Source organism: Ovis aries, chromosome 2 (assembly GCF_016772045.2).
Source record: "Ovis aries strain OAR_USU_Benz2616 breed Rambouillet chromosome 2, ARS-UI_Ramb_v3.0, whole genome shotgun sequence".
NCBI lineage: Eukaryota > Metazoa > Chordata > Mammalia > Artiodactyla > Bovidae > Ovis > Ovis aries.
The window spans coordinates 60,155,049-60,179,567 of record NC_056055.1 but is presented as its reverse complement, the minus strand read 5'-3'; the positions used below and the strand labels follow the sequence as shown (position 1 = coordinate 60,179,567).

The 24,519-nt window shown below is 40.1% G+C and overlaps 1 protein-coding gene and 1 long non-coding RNA gene across 15 annotated transcripts in view; one reads left to right on the top strand and one right to left on the bottom strand.

Moving 5' to 3' along the window:
- LOC105607801 (uncharacterized) overlaps window positions 1–24,519 on the top strand; it is an 84,281-nt gene that overhangs the window by 31,338 nt on the left and 28,424 nt on the right. For 4 of the 8 annotated variants that reach the window (XR_009599213.1, XR_009599211.1, XR_009599215.1 and 1 more), the window contains exon 2: window positions 24,301–24,519. This is a non-coding gene — a long non-coding RNA (uncharacterized LOC105607801). The other 4 variants (XR_009599216.1, XR_009599217.1, XR_009599214.1 and 1 more) reach the window with 3 other exon arrangements.
- PRUNE2 (prune homolog 2 with BCH domain) overlaps window positions 7,811–24,519 on the bottom strand; it is a 291,989-nt gene continuing 275,280 nt past the window's right edge. For 2 of the 7 annotated variants that reach the window (XM_060409323.1, XM_060409324.1), the window contains one exon: window positions 7,811–10,959. In XM_060409323.1, the coding sequence (XP_060265306.1) occupies window positions 10,929–10,959 (31 nt within the window). In that variant the 3' untranslated portion in view covers window positions 7,811–10,928. Of the gene's footprint in view, window positions 10,960–17,502; window positions 17,551–18,057; window positions 19,320–22,028; window positions 22,068–22,615; window positions 22,652–24,519 lie in introns of those variants that run through there. The other 5 variants (XM_027964476.3, XM_060409321.1, XM_042243325.2 and 2 more) reach the window with 5 other exon arrangements.

The window sequence follows — 24,519 nt, the reverse complement described above, 5'->3', positions numbered from 1 at the left end:
TGAGAAGATGCCCTGGAGGAGGGCATGGCAACCCACTCCAGTATTCTTGCCTGGAGAATCCCCATGGACAGAGGGGCCTGGTGGGCAATAGCCAATGGGGTCACAAAGACTTGGACATGACTGAGCGACTAAGCAGAGCACATCAAGCACTGAGCCTGCGGCCACTTTCTTTCCTGCTTCAGCGATGCTTCTTTACTCACACCACACTCTCTAAACTTTGGGCCAGTGGGTAGACCCTTGGCTCCTGCTCTTGGTTTCGAGAAAGTCTTTTCCTGCATAGTATTTTTCATTTATGAGGCATCTCTACTTATTTAAGGTGGAGACTGGGAGTGAGGCTCCTTTTTCTTCTGAGCCCATTGGTCATTCCAGCGTTCCTCAGGAGTGACTTGAGAGTGTCAACATTCCTCATGACCTTAGAGAGAGGTGCATTTTCAGAAGGCTGGCCCTTGGTGTCTCCAACCTTCTCATGAGCTTGAAGACTTCTTCTCATCTCTTTAGTATGAGACGGAAGTGGGCCAGATCAGTCCTTAAGTGTATCCTTTCTTTCATGATTGTCAATCCATTGAATTAATATATCTGCAAACCAGACTCTAGGTCATTCTGTCCCTAACATTATTAACTAGTCAACCAGAAAAACAGGAAGTTAACAGCTTTTTGAGATGGACTTGCATTCTATCACAGCATTGCATTCTTTCCATTCTATATATAATGGATTGTTGGGTGCCCTGTATAGTCTGGGAGGAGGGATAGGTGCAGGGAGAGAAACAGGCTTGTAGTCAGGGTTTTTAGGCTTTATCAGAGGTCAAAGAAGCATAGCTTGTTGAACTTATAAGTCTGATCTACAATCCAGAGACATATCCATGCCTTCAGGAGCTGGGAGCCCCATCGTGGCCTGCTTCTTTCAGAGAACCTCAGGGACAAAATGTGGGGGTAGATAGTAGGGCAACTGACTGAGTTTATTGGTGAAACATTTCTTGATTTGATCCTTACAGCTACAGGACTAGTGTTTGAGTGTCTTTAGGGCAGTGTGGCCTAAAGACATTTCAGTAACAGCCAGCTGTCAAACAGAGCTGTCATAATCAGCACTGACACTGACCCACCCTATGATTTTTCACTTCCCTTACTCTGCTGAGCCCCAATTCACCTTCCTCTCTTCTCCTTCCTTTTCTCTTTAAAACACCCAGTTACCTCTGTACTGATCAAAGCTGACTTCAGTTTACACCGAACCTCCTTCCCCATTGCAATAACATATTACTTGTTAAAATCTGTCCTAGCCATTTTAACTAATATCTAGTTCTGTTAACCTCTGACAGCATGTGGAGAAATGCAGTGTCTCACACAGTGACAGTCTAAATTAATGTAATTATTCCTTAGGTGGTTTAGCAGTGTTTGTCAACAATTTAAAATTTTTTCAGCTGAGGTATACTACTTCTAGGAAATTATCAAAAAGAATTTTGGACATGGAGAGATAATCAGAACACAAACTCTGCCTCTCTTTCTTTCTACATACATAAAAAATTTATGATGATATATATGGAAAGATTTTCCAGATAAATGCATTATAATATATTAATAAACAGTGATGTGATTGAATGGTAAGACTGGTTGATTTTACCCTCTGCTCTATATTTTCTATATTGTTTATTTTTCAATAAGCATGTATCTTTCCTGAAACAGAAAATGAAGCTATTTTATTTTGTATGTTAAGAAAATCAATTAGAACAAGAGGTATCAGTGACCAGCATCAGGAAAATTCAAATATGCAAGGACCATTGGTCTGTGTTTTTGTTCCAGTGCTGATTCACCAGCTGTGTGATCTTGAGTATGTCACGTAAACATCGAGTTCCTACCAGAATGTTAATTTGTGCTTGCATTCCAGTGGTAATACCAGGAGAGACCATTTTCCTTTCCTATTCTTCTGTATTTTCCATTTTTTAGACAATGATCATGAATTACTTTTAATGATGGCAAATAACCAATATGAAACTATACAAAATTCATTCATTCTCTTTAAAAGAAAATGGTGCTAACCAGTATGGACGTTTGGAAATTATTATTCTGGTGAGGAAATAATTTTAAACAAAAGGTACAGATGTTTTTATTTATTTATTTAGCTGCACCAGGTCTTCACTGTGGCAAAAAGGACCTTTTAGTTATAGCACGCGCACTCTTAAGTTGTGGCATGTGGGATCTAGTTCCTTCCCTGACCAGGGATGGATGGATGCCAAAGATGAATAACTTGAATCCAACAGGGAAACCCAAATCAGGACCCTCTGCTTTGGGAGCAAGGAGTCTTAGCCAATGGACCACCAGGGAAGTCCCCACAGATGTTTTTTTATATTGGAAATTCCTTCTCTGTTGAGTTTTCAAATAGGAAAGCCGTTTTATGAGTCTCTTTGGAGAAGGAAATGGCAACCCGCTCCAGTATTCTTGCCTAGAGAATCCCATGGACGGAAAGGCTTGGTGGGCTACAGTCCACGGGTCGCAAACAGTCGGATATGACTGAGCGACTTCACTTTCACTTTCACTTTGCTCAAAAAAAGTACTTTTTTTCCTTTCACAATTAATAAGTATTGGAGAGTTGCTGTGAGTGGATGTAACTATCTTGTTGTTCAGTATGATGTAAATTCATGGAATCTTATTTTATTCAACAGAGTATAATCTATTAGCATGATTATTTGATCCTCAAACTGTCCCAATCTGACCAGTGGGAGCCCCTTCAAGCTCTGTATTTTTTTGACACATCCCCATCAAAAGCCATATAGACAGAATCTTCTTCAAGTGTTCAAATGAATATCATCAGGATACAGTGAGAAAAATACAAATCAGTTCTGAGTTATAAATGCCAAAGAAGATGAATAACCTGAATCCAACAAAGAATCCCAAATCAAGACACATTCTATATAATACTGTGAGAGATCTTAAGTGTCAGTGTTTCTCAAAACCAGTCTTTCCAGTCAAAGAAAGACTAAAGAATTGATTGAAGGAAACTAGAGAGATGTGGCAACTGAATACCACGTGTGGTTCTGAACTGGTGTCGAGACCAGCTCAACAACCAGGGTTTACGAAAGTGTGATACGGCAAGAGAATGAGAAAAGAGACACAAGAATTCAGAAAAGCGAGGATCAGGGGACCAATACCGCTCCAAGGTGAAGGTGCCAAAGCTGAATCCAAGCCAGCTTTATTATACTTTCAGCCGTGAATGAAAGAATATGCAGGGAGTTAAACTATAACTCATGTGGACTTCAGGGCCAAAGAACAAAATGATCATTAACCATTGAGTAATTAGGAAACAGTAATCAATAACAACCAGTAACTAAGACTAATATTCTTATCTATAGATTTTCCACCAGATACGTAAAACATGTGACTCTGAGACGCCAGTTGAGAAACAGTCACCGACCCCAGGATCATATCTTGTTTTCAGGATTATGTACTGTTCCTTCCTTCTGGACTTGTTCCAAGAGTCTCATACCTTATAGCATCCAGTTTATCAATAATTATAAATTTCTTTTGCAGCCCTTGCTGGGGCCTGCTTTTCTTTTATTCTTCCTGTCTCTTACAAACTGGATCCTTTTACTTTAAAGGATAAATTTGAACAGGTGAAACTTGAATGGCATCTGTGGATTAGATGGTAGTAATGTTTCAGTGTTAATTTCCTGGCTTTAATAGTTGTATTAGGTTATGAGAAGAATGTCCTCGATAGTAGGAAGTATACTAAACATCTAGCGGGGAGGAGGCATTATGTAGACAACTTATTCTCAAATATTTCAGGAAAAGTAATTTTTTTCTTCTGTTCTTGCAAGTTTGAGATTGTTTCCAAATAAAAAGTAAAAACCAGAAGTAAACTGAGCAAAAATAAGAGATGGAAAAGTTGGAAGGAGCTAGAGGTAGAGTAAGGCAGAAGTGGCATAAAATGGCTATATCTGAGAGAAGAGGAAGAGGATTAAAGAGAATTAGTCTATTTAAAAAAGGAGGTGGGAGAGGAAACAAGAGGCTAACATGGTTGACAGAAAGTAAAGGTGGGGTTGGCACTGGTTTTGGAGGAGTTGGCAAGTTAACAGACAAAAGATTGGGTGAGTGTGAAGATGAAGAACAGGGTGGGGGAAAACTAATATTTATTGAATGCCTTCTATTATTAAGTATTAGGCTGGACATTTAAATCCCATTTAGCTCTTACATAAGTTTGTAAGATGAGAGTTTTATCCACATTTTAAAAATGAATAAACTAAGGTTCAAAGAAGTTGAGTAGTCCAAAATAATATAACTGGTAACAGAAGCAGGATTTAAATCCCAGTATGTGTAATTTCAGTGAGAATGGGATAGGAGAGGAATGGTCCTAACAGGTCATAGAAGAGGAGTAATTTAATTTTTTCCCCAGAGAATGGAGGGATCCCAGAGACTGAGTGAGAAAATGACGGTGGAGGTTTGGAGGTTGGGATTGAAACTGGATTTTGAATAATTTGAAAAGATGTGCTAGCTGAAGTCACTGGGGGAAGGGTAGAACCATAAAGAAGAGAAACACTGAGAAACACCATCATTTACAGGTGAGAAGAGCACAGAGAGGAGTTTGCAGAAGGCTAACGGGGCGTGATAGGATGACGTCAAAGAAGGCACCAGATGGTCCCAGCTTCCCAGGGCTCACATCCTGTGTAATCCTCTCTCCTTGGGTGGGGCTGGATCTAGTGACTTGCTTCTAATCAATGGAATGCAGCAAAATTGGCTGGATGTCACTTCTGTGATAAGGTTATAAAAACGGCACCCTCCCTCTTATTAGCAAATTCTCTCTTGTTGTCAGGGAAACAAGGTGCCATGTTGCAGAGGTCCATAAGGCAGAGAACTGAGGGTAGCCTCCATCTAACAGCCAACAAGGAATGAGGCCCTCAGTTCAACAACCTTCCAAAAACTGAATCTTGCCAGCAGCCATGTGTATGAGGTTGGCCGATTCTTTCCCAGTTGAACTCTTACAAGAGGGAGCCATGTCAGGAATGACCTTTGTCACCATCTTGATGTCGTCAGTCTTGTGAGAAACCTTGAACCACACTGTGGTTGCCAGCCTGTGAGACGCCTAAAGCAGAGGACCTAGCTAAGATGTATCAGGATTTCCAATTTATAGAAACATAATAAATGTGTGATGTTCAGCCTGCTAAGTCTTGGCATACACAGTTGGTTTTCATTATTTAAGAATTCCAACAATTGCAAATTCTCCTATTCACTAAAATTTATTTTAACCCCAAATCTATGTTCATCTTGTTTTCATGATCATTTACAGACACATACAGAAAGGTGAAAGTTGACTTATCTGATGCACATGTTCCCAGATGAGGTTGAACAAAGCAAACAAACCTTGAACAAACCTTTCTGGTTCCAGTTCTCACACTGTACACACACAGTATATTTTCATGGTCTATTTAGTGTAATGTTTTTGGAATTTTGTGATTTTTCTTGCTAGTTTTACTGTTTAGTCTCCAAGCATAGAGCTGAAGTGCTGTCTAATGTTCCTAAGTGCAAGGAAATGTGCCTTACAGAGAAAATTCATGTAATAGGTGATCTTCATTCAGGCGTGAGTTATATTCAGGATTTGGCTGTGAATTCAATGTGGCGGTGAGTTCAATGTTACTGTGACTCAACAAGATATCATTAAAGAAAGTGTATGTAAACAGAAGCACATATAAAATAAGATGTTATTGATCAGTTGATGAAAATGTGACTAGAGGCTCACAGGAACCTAACCCTGTTTCCTGTAGGACCGGTGGTTCAGTATGCACTGATTTAATGTTCTCATTGCCTTAATAGATGTAACTTCCTCAAATAATGAGAATTCACTGTAATTTGTTAAGTACCAATAGATAACAAATATGGGGAGAGAAAGGACAATTCAATTTGCCAATCTATGGGAGAAGAGTTTCACAAGGAGGGCATGATTAAGCATCGAGGGTGTAGGTGTCTCAATGAGGGTAAGACAAGAGTTGCTGCTATTGCTGCTAAGTCGCTTCAGTCGTGTCCAACTCTATGCGACCCCAGAGACAGCAGCCCACCAGGCTCCCCCGTCCCTGGGATTCTCCAGGCAAGAACACTGGAGAGGGTTGCCATTTCCTTCTCCAATGCATGAAAGTGAAAAGTGAAAGTGAAGTCGCTCATCTGACTCTTCGTGACCCCATGGACTGCAGCCTACCAGGCTTCTCCGTCCATGGGATTTACCAGGCAAGAATACTGGAGTGGGGTGCCATTGCCTTCTCCGAGACAAGAGTTAGTGGATGGCAATTATTGGTGTCTGTCATCTGAGTATCACTAAAATGGCTATTGAAAATAAATAATTTTGCTTGACTAAAGAGAATTGTTTTGAATGGATGTGAATGAAGTTTAGGAAAATTAGCTTCACAAAGCAATCTCCTTGCTTTATAAAGCCTACAACTGTGTGAGGATTGATGTGTAAGAAGGCACCAGTTTGGGGTAGCTCAGGACAGGCTTCTGGCAGCTGCAGAGCACTGATGCTGCCAATGCAGAGAAGTGTTAAAACCACAGGAGAAGCAGTAGAAGGGAACAGTCCTTTGACGTCCCAAAGCACCTTAACAAGGCTTTTCTATGATCTGTGGCTGAAAGTTTAAGGTATTTTCATTTTATTTACTTTAACTTCAGCCAATTAAAAAGCTTATTATTTATTTTGATTTTTAATTAGACTTCTAGCTTCATTCTGGGTCCCCACTCCTACCCTTACCCCTGTACTCACTCTAATGAGCATTCAAAGTCGTCAACTATGCATGGACTTTGTAGAATATTGTGTGTGGAGGGGGCTGGGGGGGTGTTAGAATTTACATAAATGACACTTGGCTATAAATACTGTGTTCTTATTTTTCCACTCTACCCCGTGATTGAAGTGTTGCTCTCTCAGTGTATAATTTGTTGCTTCTAGTAGCTTGTCAGTACCATAGTGTGTATCCTCCACACTTCACCCATCCCTTCCCCTAGTGCTGGATGCCTACCCTGCCTCCCATTCCCACAACCATAGTCAGGTGATGGGAGCAGAATGAATGTAACAGTCCACCTTGTAATATCATGCCCTTCATTTGCCTGTAATTACCTTTCAGTCTTCTCTTGTCCTTCTTCTCTTAGTTAGGTAGAGGACAGTATCCACCAGCATTAAATCCTAGATCATGAAGACATGAAGTGTCTCACTTTTTGTAAAGCAACTTCTCATTTGGTTATTCCAACAACTTTCTGAGAGGCAGAGCCACACATTTGTTTATTAGGTTTAAAAAAAAAAAATCTCAGTGGTAATTCCCAGTGCCGTTTGATGGTTGTGAAAGTAAAAATTAAAGAACTAAATTTAAAATGGTATTTAATGCATTTTAATTAAAAAATAAACCTCTGCTCTGGAAAGATGAAGGACAAAGAAAGGAAAAGTTGACAAAATCAAGTAACCATGAAACTGAGAGATGCTTCCAAAGTGAGAAATTGCTTTCTCAGGAAGCAAACAACACGTTTTGAAAGTGTAGCTGTTTGAGGCATGGAAAACAAAAGTGTAAAGGGAATAAAGTTTGGGTGACAAGAATGCCAAGATTTATCCTGTTCTCAAGGACTGAGGGCCCAGCTAGACTGACATCCAGATAAGACTTCCTGCAAAGTGAAGCTGGAGATAGATTCTTACTGACTCAGAGAAAGAATGCCATCACTTGTGGAATCATTTTTTTTTATTTCTGAATTATACAGAGATGCTATATATATATATATATATATATATATATATATGAATATATATATAGTGTTGTTACATATTTTTATATTATCAATTCACACTATTTAGGTAGAGTTTATTTACTAAAACAAAGGTCTAATAGATACTTTATTCTGAGCAATCCAATACATGGTAGAAAAAAACCTTTAAACATATAAAAGATTCATTTGTGCACATCTAAATATTTCTAAGGGAGCAAACTACAGAGGCATTATGATTAATTAGATGAGAGTTGCAAAATCAGTACCATAACTGAATACTTAAAACAAGACCTTAATAACACAAAGGCGTAGAGTAGTGACTTCCTTACATATGTCGGTATTTTGTCTTAGAAGATAACCCCATAAAACATTGTATGGCTTCAACAGGAACTTCCGGGTTTTCTTCCACCTTCAGCTGTTGCCCTCAGACAGACTTTCTTACTCCTTGACAATATCTTCTGTGCAGATTTTTGTTCTTTCTCTTAATCAAGGAGCTAAGTGAATAGCAGTTGACACTTTGGGAAAACAATACTTTTGCCCCAATGACCCTTTGGTTCCCTCGACAACAAATCTACAGGAAAAGTGCAAACAGTTCCCAGAAGTCAGAACCAAAGCAAGAATGCTCAGAATGCAAAAGCTAGATAGCTAATGGTGTGAATGTTTACATCTGTCTACCTATTTGCTGAGGGGTTATTTTTTTCAGAATTCTTCTAGGCTTCTATTCACTTGGTTTGAATTTACATGGTAGCTTTTCTCTAGCACGTGCAATTAAATTTTCTTTTTAAGATAATAAAATAGCAGATGCCTAACTATCAGAATGGTTATGCAGCTCATTGAACAGTCCAAACAAAATCATTGATTGGGAAAGATGCTCATAATTTCCCCATAGCAAGATAAAACTCCAAACAGAATACCACCTGAGTAGCCTTCCATGAACAGGCTTGACAAGTTCAAATAAAATGTAAATGCTAAGGCTGTTGTTATGTCTGGTTGACTGTCACAAGAACCTTTTATGGATAGCTCTATGTCCTCCGGTTCCTACCTCTAAGCTGAACACTGAATTCTTCATTACTTCCTGTGGCTAAGGGGACCACATAATTCATCTTCCACAATGGGACTTTACTGAGCGAGAGAGCAGTATTAATATTGATGCCCGGGCAACAGTGAGCAAACTGGGTGAACAAATTGGGAAACCGGGTCATTGCACTTATGTCCATGCTAAGTTCTGGGAAAGGCACAATTTGGGCCGCCAAAGGTGGAGGTGGGCTGTGGAAGAAGATGTGCTCCAGGGTTTCTCTATCAGACAAGCCAGATGTTATGAGGGTGGAGAGCCAGAAGAATGATCTAGTAGGATGCCAAGTTGAAAGGGATTGAGAAGGGGACATAGTAGCTACGGCTTATGGAGGAGAGAGAGCCGACCTGTGTGTATGAGAGCATGTCTGGCAGGTGGGTGCGGGATGGACATGAAGCAGATGAAGGCAGTGAAATTCAGAAACCTGAGCAAAGATGTCTCCTTCAAAGCTCATGATACCCAGGGCTCGACATGTCCCCGAAAGCTCTCCCGGAGATAGTTATCACTCTCAGACTATGGTGGAACCCTGGTCTCCACTACAGTTTAATTTTGAAGAGCATGTTAATGATATGTGATAGTGGAGTCTGGGAAGTTTCCAGGGTAAGGACAGGACCTCAGCAACACCTCTGAACAGCCAAAAGCCTTCTAAGCAGCTTCACCTTGGGCTGTGTAAGCACACCCCGAGCCATGTGTTCGTGGCTTGGACTCCTTGCCTTTGTCAGCAGGCATGAGTCTTACTGATTTGTGGATGCCAAAAGCTTCTTTTTTTAAGAGTAAACTAGTTTTCAGCCTAATTTGTGTGTACGGTTAGAGAAACTAGCATCTGACTACAAAAGGGAGGCCAAGGAAGGTTGCATGGGCTGGCACAGGGCTCAGCAAACTCTGTCTATAGAGTCAATGTTTTAGGCTCCATGGGCCACATGGTCTGTGGCAGTTACTCCATTCTGCTGCTGCAAGATGAAAGTAGCTGCAGAGAGTCTGTCAACAAATATGTATGGCCATGTTTCAAAAAGATGTTATTTATGGGGACTGAAATTTGATAGTTTTCTTATGTCATGAAATATTTAAAAAAATTTGTTTCAACCCAAAGCACGAAAACTGTTCTTGAAGGCCATGTGGAAACAGGTGGGGGTGCTCGATTTACCAACCCCTCCCTCCTCTAGAGGCCCATGGGTTCTAAACCATGCTGGTATTTTAAAAAACACATGGAGACTATAAAGAACTATTTTGCAAAGGATAGTACATACTCATATTTAATTTTAAGCCTGTGAGTGTGTTAAAGCAGATTATTTTGATAATGCATGTGAGAGAGATTCAGATAACTCAATGTTACCAAAAAATGAATTTCTGAGGGGCTGCCTTCCACAGTGCCCTTAGCACTTAAAGTGCAACATCTTGAACTAAGTTCATGGCTTGAATCAAAGACAGCTACCAGAAATGTGAACATTGATCCTTAAGTTTCTCAGTTTGGAGGTCTTCAACATTCCCTGAAGAAATGACTTTTTTAAAAGACCAAATTCACAGAACACACAATGCCCATTTTGATAACTAAAATGAAATTGGTGTGAATTAGGAAACCTGGCTTCCTTTGGAGATGTTAGAATAAATGTGGACAAGAACCAAGTGGATGCTTAACTGACGTGGTGTCACACCTGTGTCTGCGTTATGGCTATCTTAAGCAAGCTCAGGGTTTGAAAGGTGGCGTTTATGTGGGGCCAACTTTCCCAGGGACGGTTGAGTCCTGTGTATTTTAAACTTGAAGTGATCACCAAGGAGAAATCCACTCATAATGAATAGTGGACTGAAGTTACCTCCGTGGTCAACAGCAGTCAACAAAGAGACGAAATACCACTATACCAAGGGTTAATGAAATATTGAAATGGAAGGTCCTACTTTCTTGCTAAGGTTCAACTAAAATCTTTGAGGCACATAATTGGCAAAATAGGAAAATACACATAATTCCATAAAACATGTTAAGAGTAAACAGATTCTCTTACTGTTTTTCCCCCTTAGAAATTTAGAGTGGCAGCAGGTAGTGCAAACTGGAAACAGAGTACCATCAGTGCTGTCTCTTCCAGGTAGGTAGGTCTCAACAGAACCACGAAGCAGAAAAGCAGCCCCTTCGTCCAGATGTGGCCAACTAGGGCTTTTCTTTCAGCTTCAGATTAATACTTTGAAAAGAAAGGAAGAAAAAAAAATGAGCAACGTGGAAAACTGAATAAGAAGCAGTAATGATTCAGGGAGCCTGTGCTTGTTGCTTTTTTCCCTGAGGACTTACTGAAAATAATTCATGCACGTTTCTTATACTAGACCAATGTGGTAAAAACACAGTTTTCCCCGAGTTGCCAAGGCTTTCTCTAAAAGATGGAGTCTGTTTATTTTTGCCAAACTGTTTCTAGAAGCATTTTACACCTTTCAAAATGATCTAGAGGGCAAAAGACTCTTGTGCCGGCTCATTTTTAAATGGATTAAGGACTATTATTGCATTTTGGAAATCCACCTTTCCTTTCTTGTAAATGACTGTTTCTTGAGAGGCAAATAAATGATCTGCCTGATATAAGGAGTATCTGACAAGTGCTAAATTATGACAGTGGTAAACAAGAAAACAATGGCAAAAAACCCTCCAGTACTTTCTTAAAAATTTTCCAGGACTTTCCTGGTGGTCCAGTGGTTAAGACTCTGCGCTTCCAATGCAGGTGGCCAGGGTTCAATCTCCGGTCAGGGTACTAGATTCCACATGCTGCAGTTAGGATCTGGCATAGTCAAGTAAATAATAAAATCAAAGACAAAAGACCGGATACATTGAAAAGACATATAATACATTTTTTTTCTCATTATAAAAGAAGCACGTTTATTTTTTTATTTCTGAAAATTACAGAAAATGATGAAGAAAAATTTTAAAGTTACTTGTTGGGCCATCATCCAAATAAAACCACTGTTGACATTTTTTCATGCATAGCACCTTTGATGCTTCCTCCCAGATAATATGTCTCAGAGTTTTAAAAATTGTACGTTACATTCATCAAAAGTACATTTCTAACGTGAAAAGTTATAAACTTGCTACTATATGTATGACCCTGGAAACACGAGGCTAAATGAAATAAGCCAGTCCTAAAGCTCATGTGACTGCATTCATAGGAAAGGCTCAGAAGAGGCAGACATAGTCAGGAAGCAGGCTGGTGATTGTCAGGGACTTGGGGTGGGGAGAAATGGGAGTGACAGAGTAATTTAGAAGTGAGGAAAATGTTCTAAAATTGATTTTGGTGTTGCACAACTCAGTGATGCTATTGAGCCATTGAACTGAGTAGTTTAAATGAGTAAATTTTCTCTCAACAAAGCTGTTTTTAAAAAGCACAACTCAAAATCACATTGAGGTACTACCTCACACCCATGAACATGGCTATGATCTAAAAAAACAGGGAAAAAGTGCTGACAAAGATGCTGAGAAAAGGAAACCCTTGTGTACCGTTGTTAGGAATGTAAATTAGTGTAGCTATTAAGGGAAATAGTATGGAAGTTCCTCAAAAAATTAAAAATAGAACTCCCATATAACCCAGCATTCCACTTCTGTAGATATATATTTAAAATAACTGAAAACAGGGACTTGAACAGATATTTTTACACCCATGTTCATGACAGCAATATTCACAAAAGCTAGAAAGAGGAAGCCACCCAAGTGTCCACTGAGGGATGAATGGATAGCAAAATTTGGTGTATACCTATAATGATAGGTTGCCATTTCCTCCTCCAGGATAATGAATATTATTCAGCCTTTAAAAGGAAGGAAACTAGAACATAGATGAACCTTGAGGACATTATGGCAAGTGAAATAAGCCAGTTGTAAAAAGACAAATATCATGTGATTCCACTAGAGCAAATTTATAGAGACAGACAGTAGAAGGGGTGGTGTACAGTGGGGTGGGAGTTCTGATTTAATGGGAATGAATTTTAGTTTTGCAAGATCGAAAAGTTCTGGAGATTGGTTGCCCAACATGAATGTACTTAATATTACTGAATTGTACACTTGAAAATGGTTAAGATAGTACATTTTGTGTTAGCTGTATTTTATCATATTAAAAAAAGAAAAGGAATACTAATAAGCCAAGTGCAAGCATTACCCTGGACCACCCATCCCTCCCACAGGTAGAGGCCACTTTGCTCCCGAATCATCTGTCGTTTCCATGACAGCACGTGCTGGGTTCTGCGTGCTTCTGAAGAGTGTGTGTGCCATGTCCCTGGGTGTGAGGGACCTGCTTTCACCTCCAGGGTACATGTTGGAAACTTGTTGGTTGTGACTCCACTGCTTTCACTCTCACCCTCCAACATTTTCTAAAGCCAAAGGATTTGCCTGAAAAGGGCACAGCTACCTTAATGAGATGGATTCTTATAGCCTAAGAAAAACTTGTTTTTAAAGAATGTCTCCTGAGTTTGGTGACCAAAACAAAATGAATGTTTTCTTTGTCTGGCAGTCTATTTCTGTTTTGTATATAAGTTCATTTGTATCATTTTTTTTTAGACTCCATGTATAAGTGGTGTCATGTGGTATTTGTCTGACTTAGTCTGACAAATCTCTAGGTCAAGTGAAAAGAATCTGGATACACACACACACACACACACACACAGAATCACTGCTATTCACCTGACACAATATTGTAAATCAACTGTACTTCAATTAAAAAAAAAAGATTAAAACAAAGGAAAGAGAATGTCTATTGAGTTTCCAAATATCTAGGGAATAAGCTGAAAATGTCTTTGGGCCACTTGTGTCTTTCTTCTATCTCTTGTGAACATATCACAGTTTTCTGACACCTACCAGAGAAATTGACCACAGCCAGTGGACACGCAGAGGAGGAAACGAAAGAAAAATGTTCTGTTTGAGTTGGGTAATTTGGGAAGTATGTGCGGATTTCGCTTAGATCTGCCCTTCCTCTCTCTGGAGGGAGGAAGGCCTTACATTTATATGTTGCAAAGGTTACTATGCTTTACTTGTGGAATCTGCAGCAAATGTTCATTCTCATAATTGTGCAAATAAAGCTAGCCCATCCACGGTACAGCAGTAGGGTATACTCCTTTGAGATACCCTCAGCAATTCTACCATTTCTTAGCCCTGGGGCCTTGGCCAGGCTACCTGTCTTTTTTAAGTCTCCATTTCTATATCTGTAAAATAGAACAGCTTGCTAAGGATTAGTCTAAAATGTTTTCAGTTGTACATAATGAACATACAGTACATGTCTCTTATTAGTAGCAGTAATATTAGTTGAGTAGTAGAGTAATAGTAGCAGTTTAGTGTCTCTCTGAAATGAAAAAACCATATCTCACTGCTTGATTACTCTACTTGCAATAATCTTCTGTCCTTTGGGAGTTTTCAGACCCAGTCATACTGACTATTAGGAGAGGCCAGGTTGTCATGGATATTAATCTCTTTTTTATGCCCTCAAGGATCTGACTTGTTTCCTTATCAACAGGGTTTTTACCATGAAGGTGTCTTCTTTTTATCCACTCTGACCCTTCAATCTTTTTCTAATATGCTTTTCAAAAAAACAGGTCTTTCTTGTTTCTGCTTCAAAAATGTATTTCCCAGCTGCAGTTATTCCCGAAAGAATATGTTAAGTTTGACTGATGATCGGAATGTTATTGCTGTTTACATGGTGGTGGCTCAGTTTCTTTCATAGACCAAGAGAATATTTATTAAATCAAAATTTGGAGCACACTATCTGAAAAGTAGAATCTGGGTCAAAATACTTGAAATCGTCTTGAAAAGTTTAAAGTATACATGGTCACTTTGTTCACCATCAAGTGAAAGTGAAGTCGCTCAGTCGTGTTCGACTCTTAGCGACCCCATGGGCTGCAGCCTACCGGGCTCCCCCGTCCCTGGGATTCTCCAGGCAAGAACACTGGAGTGGGTTGCCATTTCCTTCTCCAATGCATGAGAGTGAAAAGTGAAAGTGAAGTTGCTCAGTCGTGTCCGACTCTTAGCGACTCCACAGACGGCAGCCCACCAGGCTCCTCCATCCATGGGATTCTCCAGGCAAGAGTGCTGGACTGTGTTACCATTCCCTTCTCCTCACCATCAAGACACCTCATAAAAATCTGAAAATAACAGACAATTTTGAAACACTTGATTTTTCATACTGACTTTTTTTGTAAACCTTTTAGGGTTTAATTTATCCCTTCAGTTTCTGGTACACAAATGCTGAGAGACTGAACTTTAATAATCGAGTTTATGGAAAGAGCAAGAAGATAGTCAAAAGTGGATGCTTTTTAAGTAAATGCAGGAAACCACCTGAAGATTACAAGACAGCAGTGGTCTTGTGGAGCCAATGAAGCTATGGACAATGCTATTAATTTAAGTCTTCTCACATAGACCCACTTCTGGACCATGTATACTTTTTATGTAAGAATATAAAAAGTCATGTTGCAAGTTTTAGGAGATGAATGAAAAAAATAAAATCCAAACCTGAGTGTGAAGGAAACAAACATCTGTATTACTTTTCAAAATAGTATGCTTTTTGGAAAAAAACTTACTTTTAATCAGAATTCAAACATGAAAGGAGCATTCCTCACTGGGCAGACGGGCTTCACTTTCTATAATTTTCCAGTGAGACATAGCAACTTTTTGATAATTTTCAATAGGCTATTTTTGGCTCCTAATGTGTGTTAAATGAGGTTTTTTTGTTCTTTGTGTTTTACAAAGTATCAGACAACATTGTTTAATGATAAACCTGTTTTCTATAGGAAGAGTGGGAGATGGACTTAACCTTCCCTTCTCTCTCTGAGGAAATGGGAGGCCGTGACAGCATCAGCACCCAGTACGTCTTATTCTTGGCCTAATGGAGCTCCTGGGAAGAGTCTTTGCCCGTTTTTCAGCGTATCCATTTGATACTAGCTATAGAAGGTGTAAAATGCTTCCACTCAGAAACTAGAAGGTAAATGAAGCCTCTTAGTCTGATACTAAATAAAGCCAGAAATCCAGAGCAGGAGGTCAGCAGAAAAAAAAGTCTTGGCCACTCTGGCCCCTCATCCCAGATCTCATCCTCCACACTGTGATCATGTGCCTGGTAAGAAAGAGCTTAGGAAAGAGAGGGCTGATGAAAGGGGAAGCAGGGAGACTAACATTTTCTAAGAAATGGCAAGTAACATAACCAATTTGCAACATATCCCCTCCACCCCCATCCCCATGCCCAGCCCCGGAATGAAGCCCAACCAGAAGCGGTGTTTTGCCCTCTTCCCAACCCAGACAGCCTAATATACAGTGGCGAGCAAAACAGACAAGGCAGGCAGAGGAGTGGGTAAGCCCGCAGATGGAGCAGCTGTATGTAGGTCAGTGAGGGGACCTTCTGCCCATGCAGCTCATTAGCTGTAGGTGCCGGACTCTGCTCTAGGGGGCGCTGCTTTGCTGAGAAAGGGATGATTTGCAAAAAAACAAACAAACTTTTTTTAGATGGACTATGGTATTTTTGTTTTGTGGAATTTTCACGTGGCAGTTTGCTCGAAGCAGTTGCTGCCTTCATCTCGAAAAGGTGGGACCAGTGAAACGTTCAGAAAAGTAGCTGTGCGATTTCAAAGGTCTCCTTTACGGCTTTTGTTCTTTGTCAGTAAAGACCTTCCCTTGAGTTTTTGTGCATAAACTTCCTTATAAGGTCACCACGGCAACTCCCGAGCCAGTGCACCGGGATTTTCCAGTTTCCCTTCAGACCTCCTTCAGGGAAAAGAGAACAAAAGGTGAGAATAGCGGATATATTTAAATGCGGGTCTTTGCCCCTCCTTCTGGATTCCTGTGAAGGAGGACAATGTTAAATTCTCCACAACTCACACCCAATTAAGAGCCCCTGATTGGACGGCCAAGTTCTCTCTGAGAACATGATGGTGACCACAGCTTATTCCTTGAAACTGACCAGACAGCAGTGAACTCTTTTGTCTTAGGTGTTAATTTTGTCCTCCCTGGTTAGATCAGAGGTTGAACACGCATTCCAGCACCAAGGCCACCTGTCTCTGATTTTAAAACCACAACCACTGGGTCTGGAACTGCACTGCAAAGGCTCTGGTCCCAGCTCCAGGGCATTCTTTGAGCTGAACAGCGTTGGATTGGTCAGTTTATCTCTCTATGCTGCTCTTTCCTTATCTGTACAATGTACTTCCTTGGCTTATTCTGAGGATAAACATGAGATAGGGTGGGTGCAGCTTTTTACTTAGAACTTGGCACGTGGTAAACACATGCTCAATTTTTATTTCTCACAGGATGAGACTAGATGGACAAGATCATTTCTAAAGTTCCATCTAGGCTCAGCTGCCTCTTGAATTTTCTAAATAAGGATGTTTTTTCTCCCACCCATCAAAATAATAATTTCAAATGGAAGTCCCTACTTTCACTAATTAAAACATGGATAATGTCATTCAGAAAACAGTTGGATTCTTCTTGCCCAAACACTTTTACATCTGGTTCTAATATTCATTTTCTCCTCATTTTAGGGCTGGAAAAAAAGAACACCAAGTAAAAAGTTGGGTTTTCCTTAAGACATCTAATGGTGATCATGAATGAGATGGTGTTAAGCTGACACATTTCTCTTTAGGTTTATAATTTCAGGCATAGAGAACGTGAAAGCTGAACATCTAAACGGTGTTTACCCAATCCTCAATGTATTTTTGTCTTTCAGAGCCCAGCCATACAGTACAATGAGTAACCACATAATTGTTAATTGATGGTGAATTCTTACTCCTTCTCCATAGAAGACATTTCTGGATCATTGTAAAGGCAGCTAGTTCTGAGTGCAAGGGGAAAAAAAAGGAAGCAGTAAACATTCTCTCTACTGTTACCACTTTATAAACAGGACAGATTTGAACTTTTTAAACTGGTTAGACAACAGAGGATAAGATGGTTGGATGGCATCACCAACTCCATGGACTTGAGTTTGAGCAAGTTCCGAGAGTTGGTGATGGACAGGGAAGCCTGGCGTGCTGCAGTCCATGGGGTTGGAAAGAATCAGACATGACTGAGTGATGGAACTGAACTGAAACTGATTAGTCTGGCCCCATCGCTACTACTGAACACATCTAATCTGCGCCTGAACAGACGATGAGACTAAGCTCTGATTCCTTTACCATCAGTTTTGCAATATAGTAATTGCTCCTGATTCAGAAACGTAAAGGGAAGACTGAAAACTCCCAAGACCTCCATGTTGCTTCCATCCTTGTTATTTTCTTCCTGACTTTTAAATCTATCGTGTTCAGTAAACAGAATAATACAAATTTTTTTTGTAACCCACATAATATTTTATGCACAAAGGGCAATCCCTCTAATTTTATTCATGTATGAACCCAGTTAACTTTCAGTTTTCACAACAATGAAGATTTTCCAAGACACTAAAAGGGAAAACGCCACTGTCAGCTTTCCTTGGTATTGTCACAAAAAATACCTCACAGCTCAGCTGTGTTCATGTCAAACAAGCCAGTCCTGACATTAACCGAAACTGATCATGTCCAGAAAGAAACATGTAACCATAAAATAAGGAGAGTTTTATTACTGTGTATGAACATGTTTATGCTTGTTTGTGTAATATTAAGCTGCTTTTGATATTCTGTGAGATTCCTCTGTTAGCAAATTTCAAATTTGCTTTATATTAATTTCCAATTATACTTAACACTTCAACTTTTTACTTTTCCCCCTTTGGTAAATATTTTATTTTCAGCAAACAAACACTATTTTAAGAGATTCTGCACTGCGCTGGTGGCTCAGACAGTAAAGAGTTCACCTGTAATGCGGGAGACCTGGGTTTGATCCCTGGGTTGGGAAGATCCCCTGGAGGAGGGCATGGCAACCCACTCCAGTATTCTTGCCTGGAGAATCCCCATGGACAGAGGAGCCTGGTGGGCTACAGTCCATGGGGCACAAAGAGTTGGACAGGACTGAAAGACTATAAGCACAGCATAGCACTCCTTTTTATATGTAAGAGCTCCTTCTGTAATGTGATAATTTCACAAGCAAAGGTTTCTGTCTACACATAAGAGGTGTGGTTATTAACGTTAGATATTTTGCAAATGGCAGAAGGCTAGTTCCTTGAGAAACCAGAGGCTTTCCCCCCCTCACTCCCTACCCTTCTCGCTGGTGGTGCTATTTTTATAGAAGACAGTTGGCAACTCTAGTGAACAGGGACAGTCAGGCAAGCGTTGACAGTGTGCTAGAAAAACCTAGTAAAGCTGAAATGGAATCAGGAAAAGGCAGGCAGTCTTTTAAACCTAGCGTTTCTGCTTTTTAACTTTGCATAACCCTAACCCACTCCAGTACTCTTGCCTGGAAAATCCCATGGGCAGAGGAGCCTGGTAGGCTGCAGTTCATGGGGTCGCTCAGAGTCAGACACGACTGAGTGACTTCACTTTCACTTTTCACTTTCATGCATTGGAGAGGGAAATGGCAATCCTCTCCAGTGTTCTTGCCTGGAGAATCCCAGGGACGGGGGAGCCTGGTGGGCTGCCGTCTATGGGGTCACACAGAGTCGGACATGACTGAAGCGACTTAGCAGCAGCAGCAGCAATCCTTTCAAAGGAAAGAACAATTTAGAGTTCATGTACTACTGTCACTCCAGAGGCAACAGATAGATTCCTCACCATCTGCAAAATAAGAATGACTCTCTATGTACAATTTATCCTCTTAAAAATATTTTCTTTCCTGTTCAGAACTTAAGGTTTAAAGAAAAAATAAGACTGGCTGAGGGAATCTCCTTCTGAAAGTCAGTTAGAGGTGAAGGTGGTACATGTGTGTATATGGGAAGAGAGTAAAAGTTTAAAAACACTAATAGGACTAAAGCCAAACACTGAACAGATTGAGAGGGTATATGTTTGCTTTTGTTAGAAACAGCCTGAAGCTTTCTAATTAAGGTCACGTGGAAAGTCAGGGGGCATCTGTTCATAAAAGGAACCTGTAACCATAGATATGCAGTGATTATGTTTTCTGAACTGCAAGTCATCATCTAGTGTCTGTCCAAGGATTGGGGGACCACTTCAGAGGCTCCAAGGCCGTTAAGAAGATATAGTTAGCATGCGGAAGTGGTAGGATTCTGTGGGGTCAACAATAAAATTCCTTCTCCATCCACATTCTCGGTTCCTCATAGCTATAATGTCACCATCAGAAGAGGTAAAATTAATGGGGAATTCAGACACATGGCTTACCCTTTGAATTCAAAGCAAGAGCATAGACTTCTGAGGACAAATCTGATTATTTTTATTCAGCCATTTACTTTAAGGCAGTGACTCTCCAAGCAAGGTCCTGAGACTGGCAATATTGGCATTGCTGGGAACTTGTTAGCAATACAGATTCTCATGCCTGCTGATCAGAAACTTTGGGGGTGAGGCCCAGGACACTGTAGGTGATTCTGATGTGCTGTTAAGTTTGAGAAGCACTGCGCCTCAGCAGTGATCTTAGTCTTATGCACATTCACCAATTGATGAAGCAGAAATTTATTGAGCATCTACTATGTCCTAGGCATGAGCTTGCTGCTTCCTTTAGGAAGGCGATCAAGACATCTCAAGACCAGCCAAGATCATTTAGATCTTTGGGGAGAGTGTCTGTGGAGGTAGATAAGTGAACAAATGAAGAATTTGAGAGGAAAAAGAAAGCTACACAACTAAGCCAAAAGTGATAAACGTTCTCTTATGGTAGCTAAGCAGGAAGAGTAGAAATATAGAGGGAAGGTATCTATTGAAGGAGGCAAGATTTTAGGGCAATAATGAGAGCACATGACTATGACTCCCTAGTGGGTTTGGCTGGAAAATGATTGATGTTCCCATTCCCTCCCTATATTTTTGTCTTGAAAACAGCTTCTTAATTTAATAAATCTGCTATCCTAAAAAAAAAAAGAAGAATTTGAAAGGGAAACTAATCGCTCACTCTCTCTTTGGGGAATCTCATGACAGGGCAATTTGAGCACAGATAAATGCTAACAGGGTACCCTGGACCACTATACACTATAGGCACATTTAACGGTAATCTACACTAATGCTAAGCTTTCTACCGCAAAAACCTTTCCTTGAATTTTTAACCCCAAAGATCCATGCTATAGGTAAATAATTCTACAGATTACCTGCTACAAAAATGTAGGGGAAAATATTTTAATGGATTGTTTTCATGATGAACTGGCATTTATACCTATATAGGAAAAACTTCACTAACTTAGATCTTACTTATTCAGAATTTGTAGCTATTTAGACATTGTCCAGGCTTTCTGCTTTTGCAATACCTATTAAAATAGGAACAAGTTATAAGAATTAACAGTGTAAGCAACTTTTGCAATGAAGAAGCTTGATGCAGCAAATATTCTTATATTTAACAGTGTCAGAAAAATTATTTGTGAACTGGAAATAAAATTACTGGATGTTCTTTAGAAGCACTGTTGAGTTGACTTTCTATTGCTCTTACAGCTCTGCAGAGGCAGATATTAACTTGCAGATTTTTACTGAGCAGAGATGCAATAGTTTCTGTCCAGTGGAAAAGATCACCCTGAGGTACAGTTTATTGCCCTGTTGAACATTAATCAGTTTTGTATCTAAACCAACATTTTTATCCTAATGTTCCTTTATAAATTGCTTATAGATATTTAGCTTTTCAAATACTCTTTGAACTGGTTTTAACAGCTTACTGGTTCCTTGATTAAATAATTAGTTGAATCAAATCATTGGCATGTATTCATTTTATACTTGCATTAAAGTTATGATTTTGCTATTTTGAAAACTATAATAATAGTGAGCAATATTTTTTGTACTCATGCAAATAAGTCAGAAGCTGTTAGTTAAGCTATATTTCCCAGTCACTGAAGAGGAGTTTTTAAAAAATCTTGGAAATTCCAGGAATTTGGCTCTACAGAAGTATTTCAAGTTGCTACCATTTTTCTGCATTAGTATGAGTTAGTGAGGTTTTATTGCCTCAATGTATGGAAGTGATCATCTGGCTGTTACACTATTCATGGCACTGCCTGTGATGTGTTTCTTTTGCTGTGGTGCCTAAAACTGCATATATATATATATATATGTTTAAAATGTTTAACGGTAACAAGATAACCACGATCATTAGGGGGACAAACAGATTGTAGTACAAATAAGAGAAATTACATCTGTCATGGAACAAAGGAAACTTTTAAAGGGCAGCACTATTATCAGGATGCAAGAATAAAACACCAGGCATGCAGGTTCTCCCATTCCTGAAATGCAAGCCAACATCACTGCCAGCTGCTGAATGGAAACCAAGTCTTACTTAGCTGCTTCAGATGCTTCCCTCAGATCTTCATCCAGTCTGCATGAGCAAAAATTATCAGTGTAGAAAAGAAACAAGAAGCAAGCAGAGCGTGAGAGAGTCACAAAAAAGAAGTCAAAGCAGAGCCAAACGAAAGTGGAGCGTATGTGCTTTTAAAAACCAACCTTTGGAGCACTAAGACACATGCCTTCAATTACATATGGTGTTTTAGGAACTCCCAAGTCTGTGTTTATGTACGTTTCCTTTGCAAAGTCCTTCATAAAGAGAGATAAAAAAACTTGCAAGGAGACTGGAAGCATGCTGGCTGAAATAAAGCTGAAAACAGCCACAGCAGTTGTCAGGGCTAGTTAAAATTAGCTTGCAGCCTGGGCCAAGTCTGGGATGTATCTGGTTTAGTAGGTTTCAGTTGCAAATTAGGTTGACCTCAACAGCTTTAGACACACGACAAAGACTGGAAATGATATACTACAAGGGACTGATACCAGGACCTCTTCCTCTGGTAGCCTGTTGAGGTCACCCACAAGTAAGACACTGGTGTACACACACACAAAGGATCCAGCGTGAACTGTAGATCAGGAGATGTTTACCTCACACTTCTCTTATAAGATCTTTCTTCATCGTACCTTACAGGATAAAAAAACGAATGCAATGAGGAAAACGAGTGGACAGATGGAAAAAATGACAGGACAGTCAAAACATGAGAGGAGAAGTCTACCCAAATAATAGTCAAATTGCCCTTGGGGAGGAAACCTATTTATATTCAATACAATCAATTATTTTGAATTTATAGTTATATACAGCTGATCCTCATGATTTGCAGATTGCGTGTTCCCAAATTCACCTCCTTGCTAAACCATAGTTGCAACCTCCTCAGCAATACTTTGGCACTTTCACAATCACTTGTGGACTTTAACAGAGTGCCCAGAAATTTCAGTCACCTGAGGTGTGGGTTCCCAGCTGAGGCGGAGCCCAGCGGGGCTCTGCCTTCTCGTCTCAGCTCTTATGCTGCAAACAAACGGCCTTTTACAGTCTGTGTCGTGCCATGTTCATTTTTATTTTGTGCCTTTTTGCTGGTGATCTCTTTATTTAAGAATGTTCCCCAAACATTATGCTTAAGTACCATCTAGTATTCCTGAGCACAAGATGGCTGTGATGGGCCTTAGGGAGGTATGTGTGTGTTAGATAAGCTTTGTTCAGGCACAAGTTACAGTGTTGTTGGCCCTGAGTTCAATGTCAGTGAATCAACAATACAGATCAAGTAAGGTATCTTTAAACAGAAATGGACATAAATCCAGGTTGTATGTTAATTGGCAAATGAGAATGCCATGAACAAGCACTCACAGAAACTTAGCCCTGTGTTCCCCCTGGAAACAATGGTTCAGTATGTTATTCAGATCTGTAGGAACATCACTGCCACAAATAACAAGAACTGACTGTAGTCAGTGATTATAAATCTGATTTCAGACCTGGCTCAATTTTCTTTCCTTTAAGCCCTTTGATGCACTCTATCCCAGCTGAATATTGGCCTTGGGATTGGATGAGATCCTGATCTTGTGTAATGGGAAAGAGTTATGGTTTGTTACCAGTTTGAAAATGGCATAATATGAAAATGAGGCAACAAGGGTCAGTTACAGAAATGAGAGAAAGGACAGCCAGAGGAGATGGATTACGAAAGACAGGACACATGGGGAGGATATGCACGGTTGTAAGTTTCTTCCTCCAGAAGAAAATCTTTCCAAATAGAACCTTCCTTTGGAAGAAACTTTTCCCAAATAGAAAACCTGACTTGTAGATGAATGAAAAGCACCTCAGGCAAGTTTAACTTCTCAACCGAACTTCCCTGTGTGAACAGTGAGTTTGGATGGACTGGTGCTGAAGCTGAAACTCCAATACTTTGGCCACCTCGTGCAAAGAGTTGACTCATTGGAAAAGACCCTGATGCTGGGAGGGATTGGGGGCAGGAGGAGAAGGGGACAACAGAGGATCAGATGGCTGGATGGCATCACTGACTCGATGCACATGAGTTTGGGTAAACTCTGGGAGTTGGTGATAGACAAGGAGGCCTGACGTGCTGTGATTCATGGGGTCGCAAAGAGTCAGCACGAACTGAACTGAACTGAACTGAACTGAAAAGCAACACAATTACAATAAATAACATTCTGGCTTGTCAACTTTGTGCCAGGTGGCTCCTCAGTGCTTAATGTTCATGGTTCTCATTCTGTTCTCAGGACCTTGCCATGAATTAATTGCTCCTTGTTTTCTCATTTTACAGATGCTGAGGCTGAGACTCCGAGAGTTCTAAATAGGATTCCTGAAGTCTCAGAGAGGCAAGCTGGGGAGAACATTCAAATCTAATGCTGATCCTCCAAAGCACATTCTCTTCTCTTGTTCCCAGGGCCACACTGGGGGGAAGCATACTCACTTAGAAAGTGGCCAGTGCTCATTTCCACTTGAAGATGGAATATCCTTGTCATCTTTTGCATAATAGGAG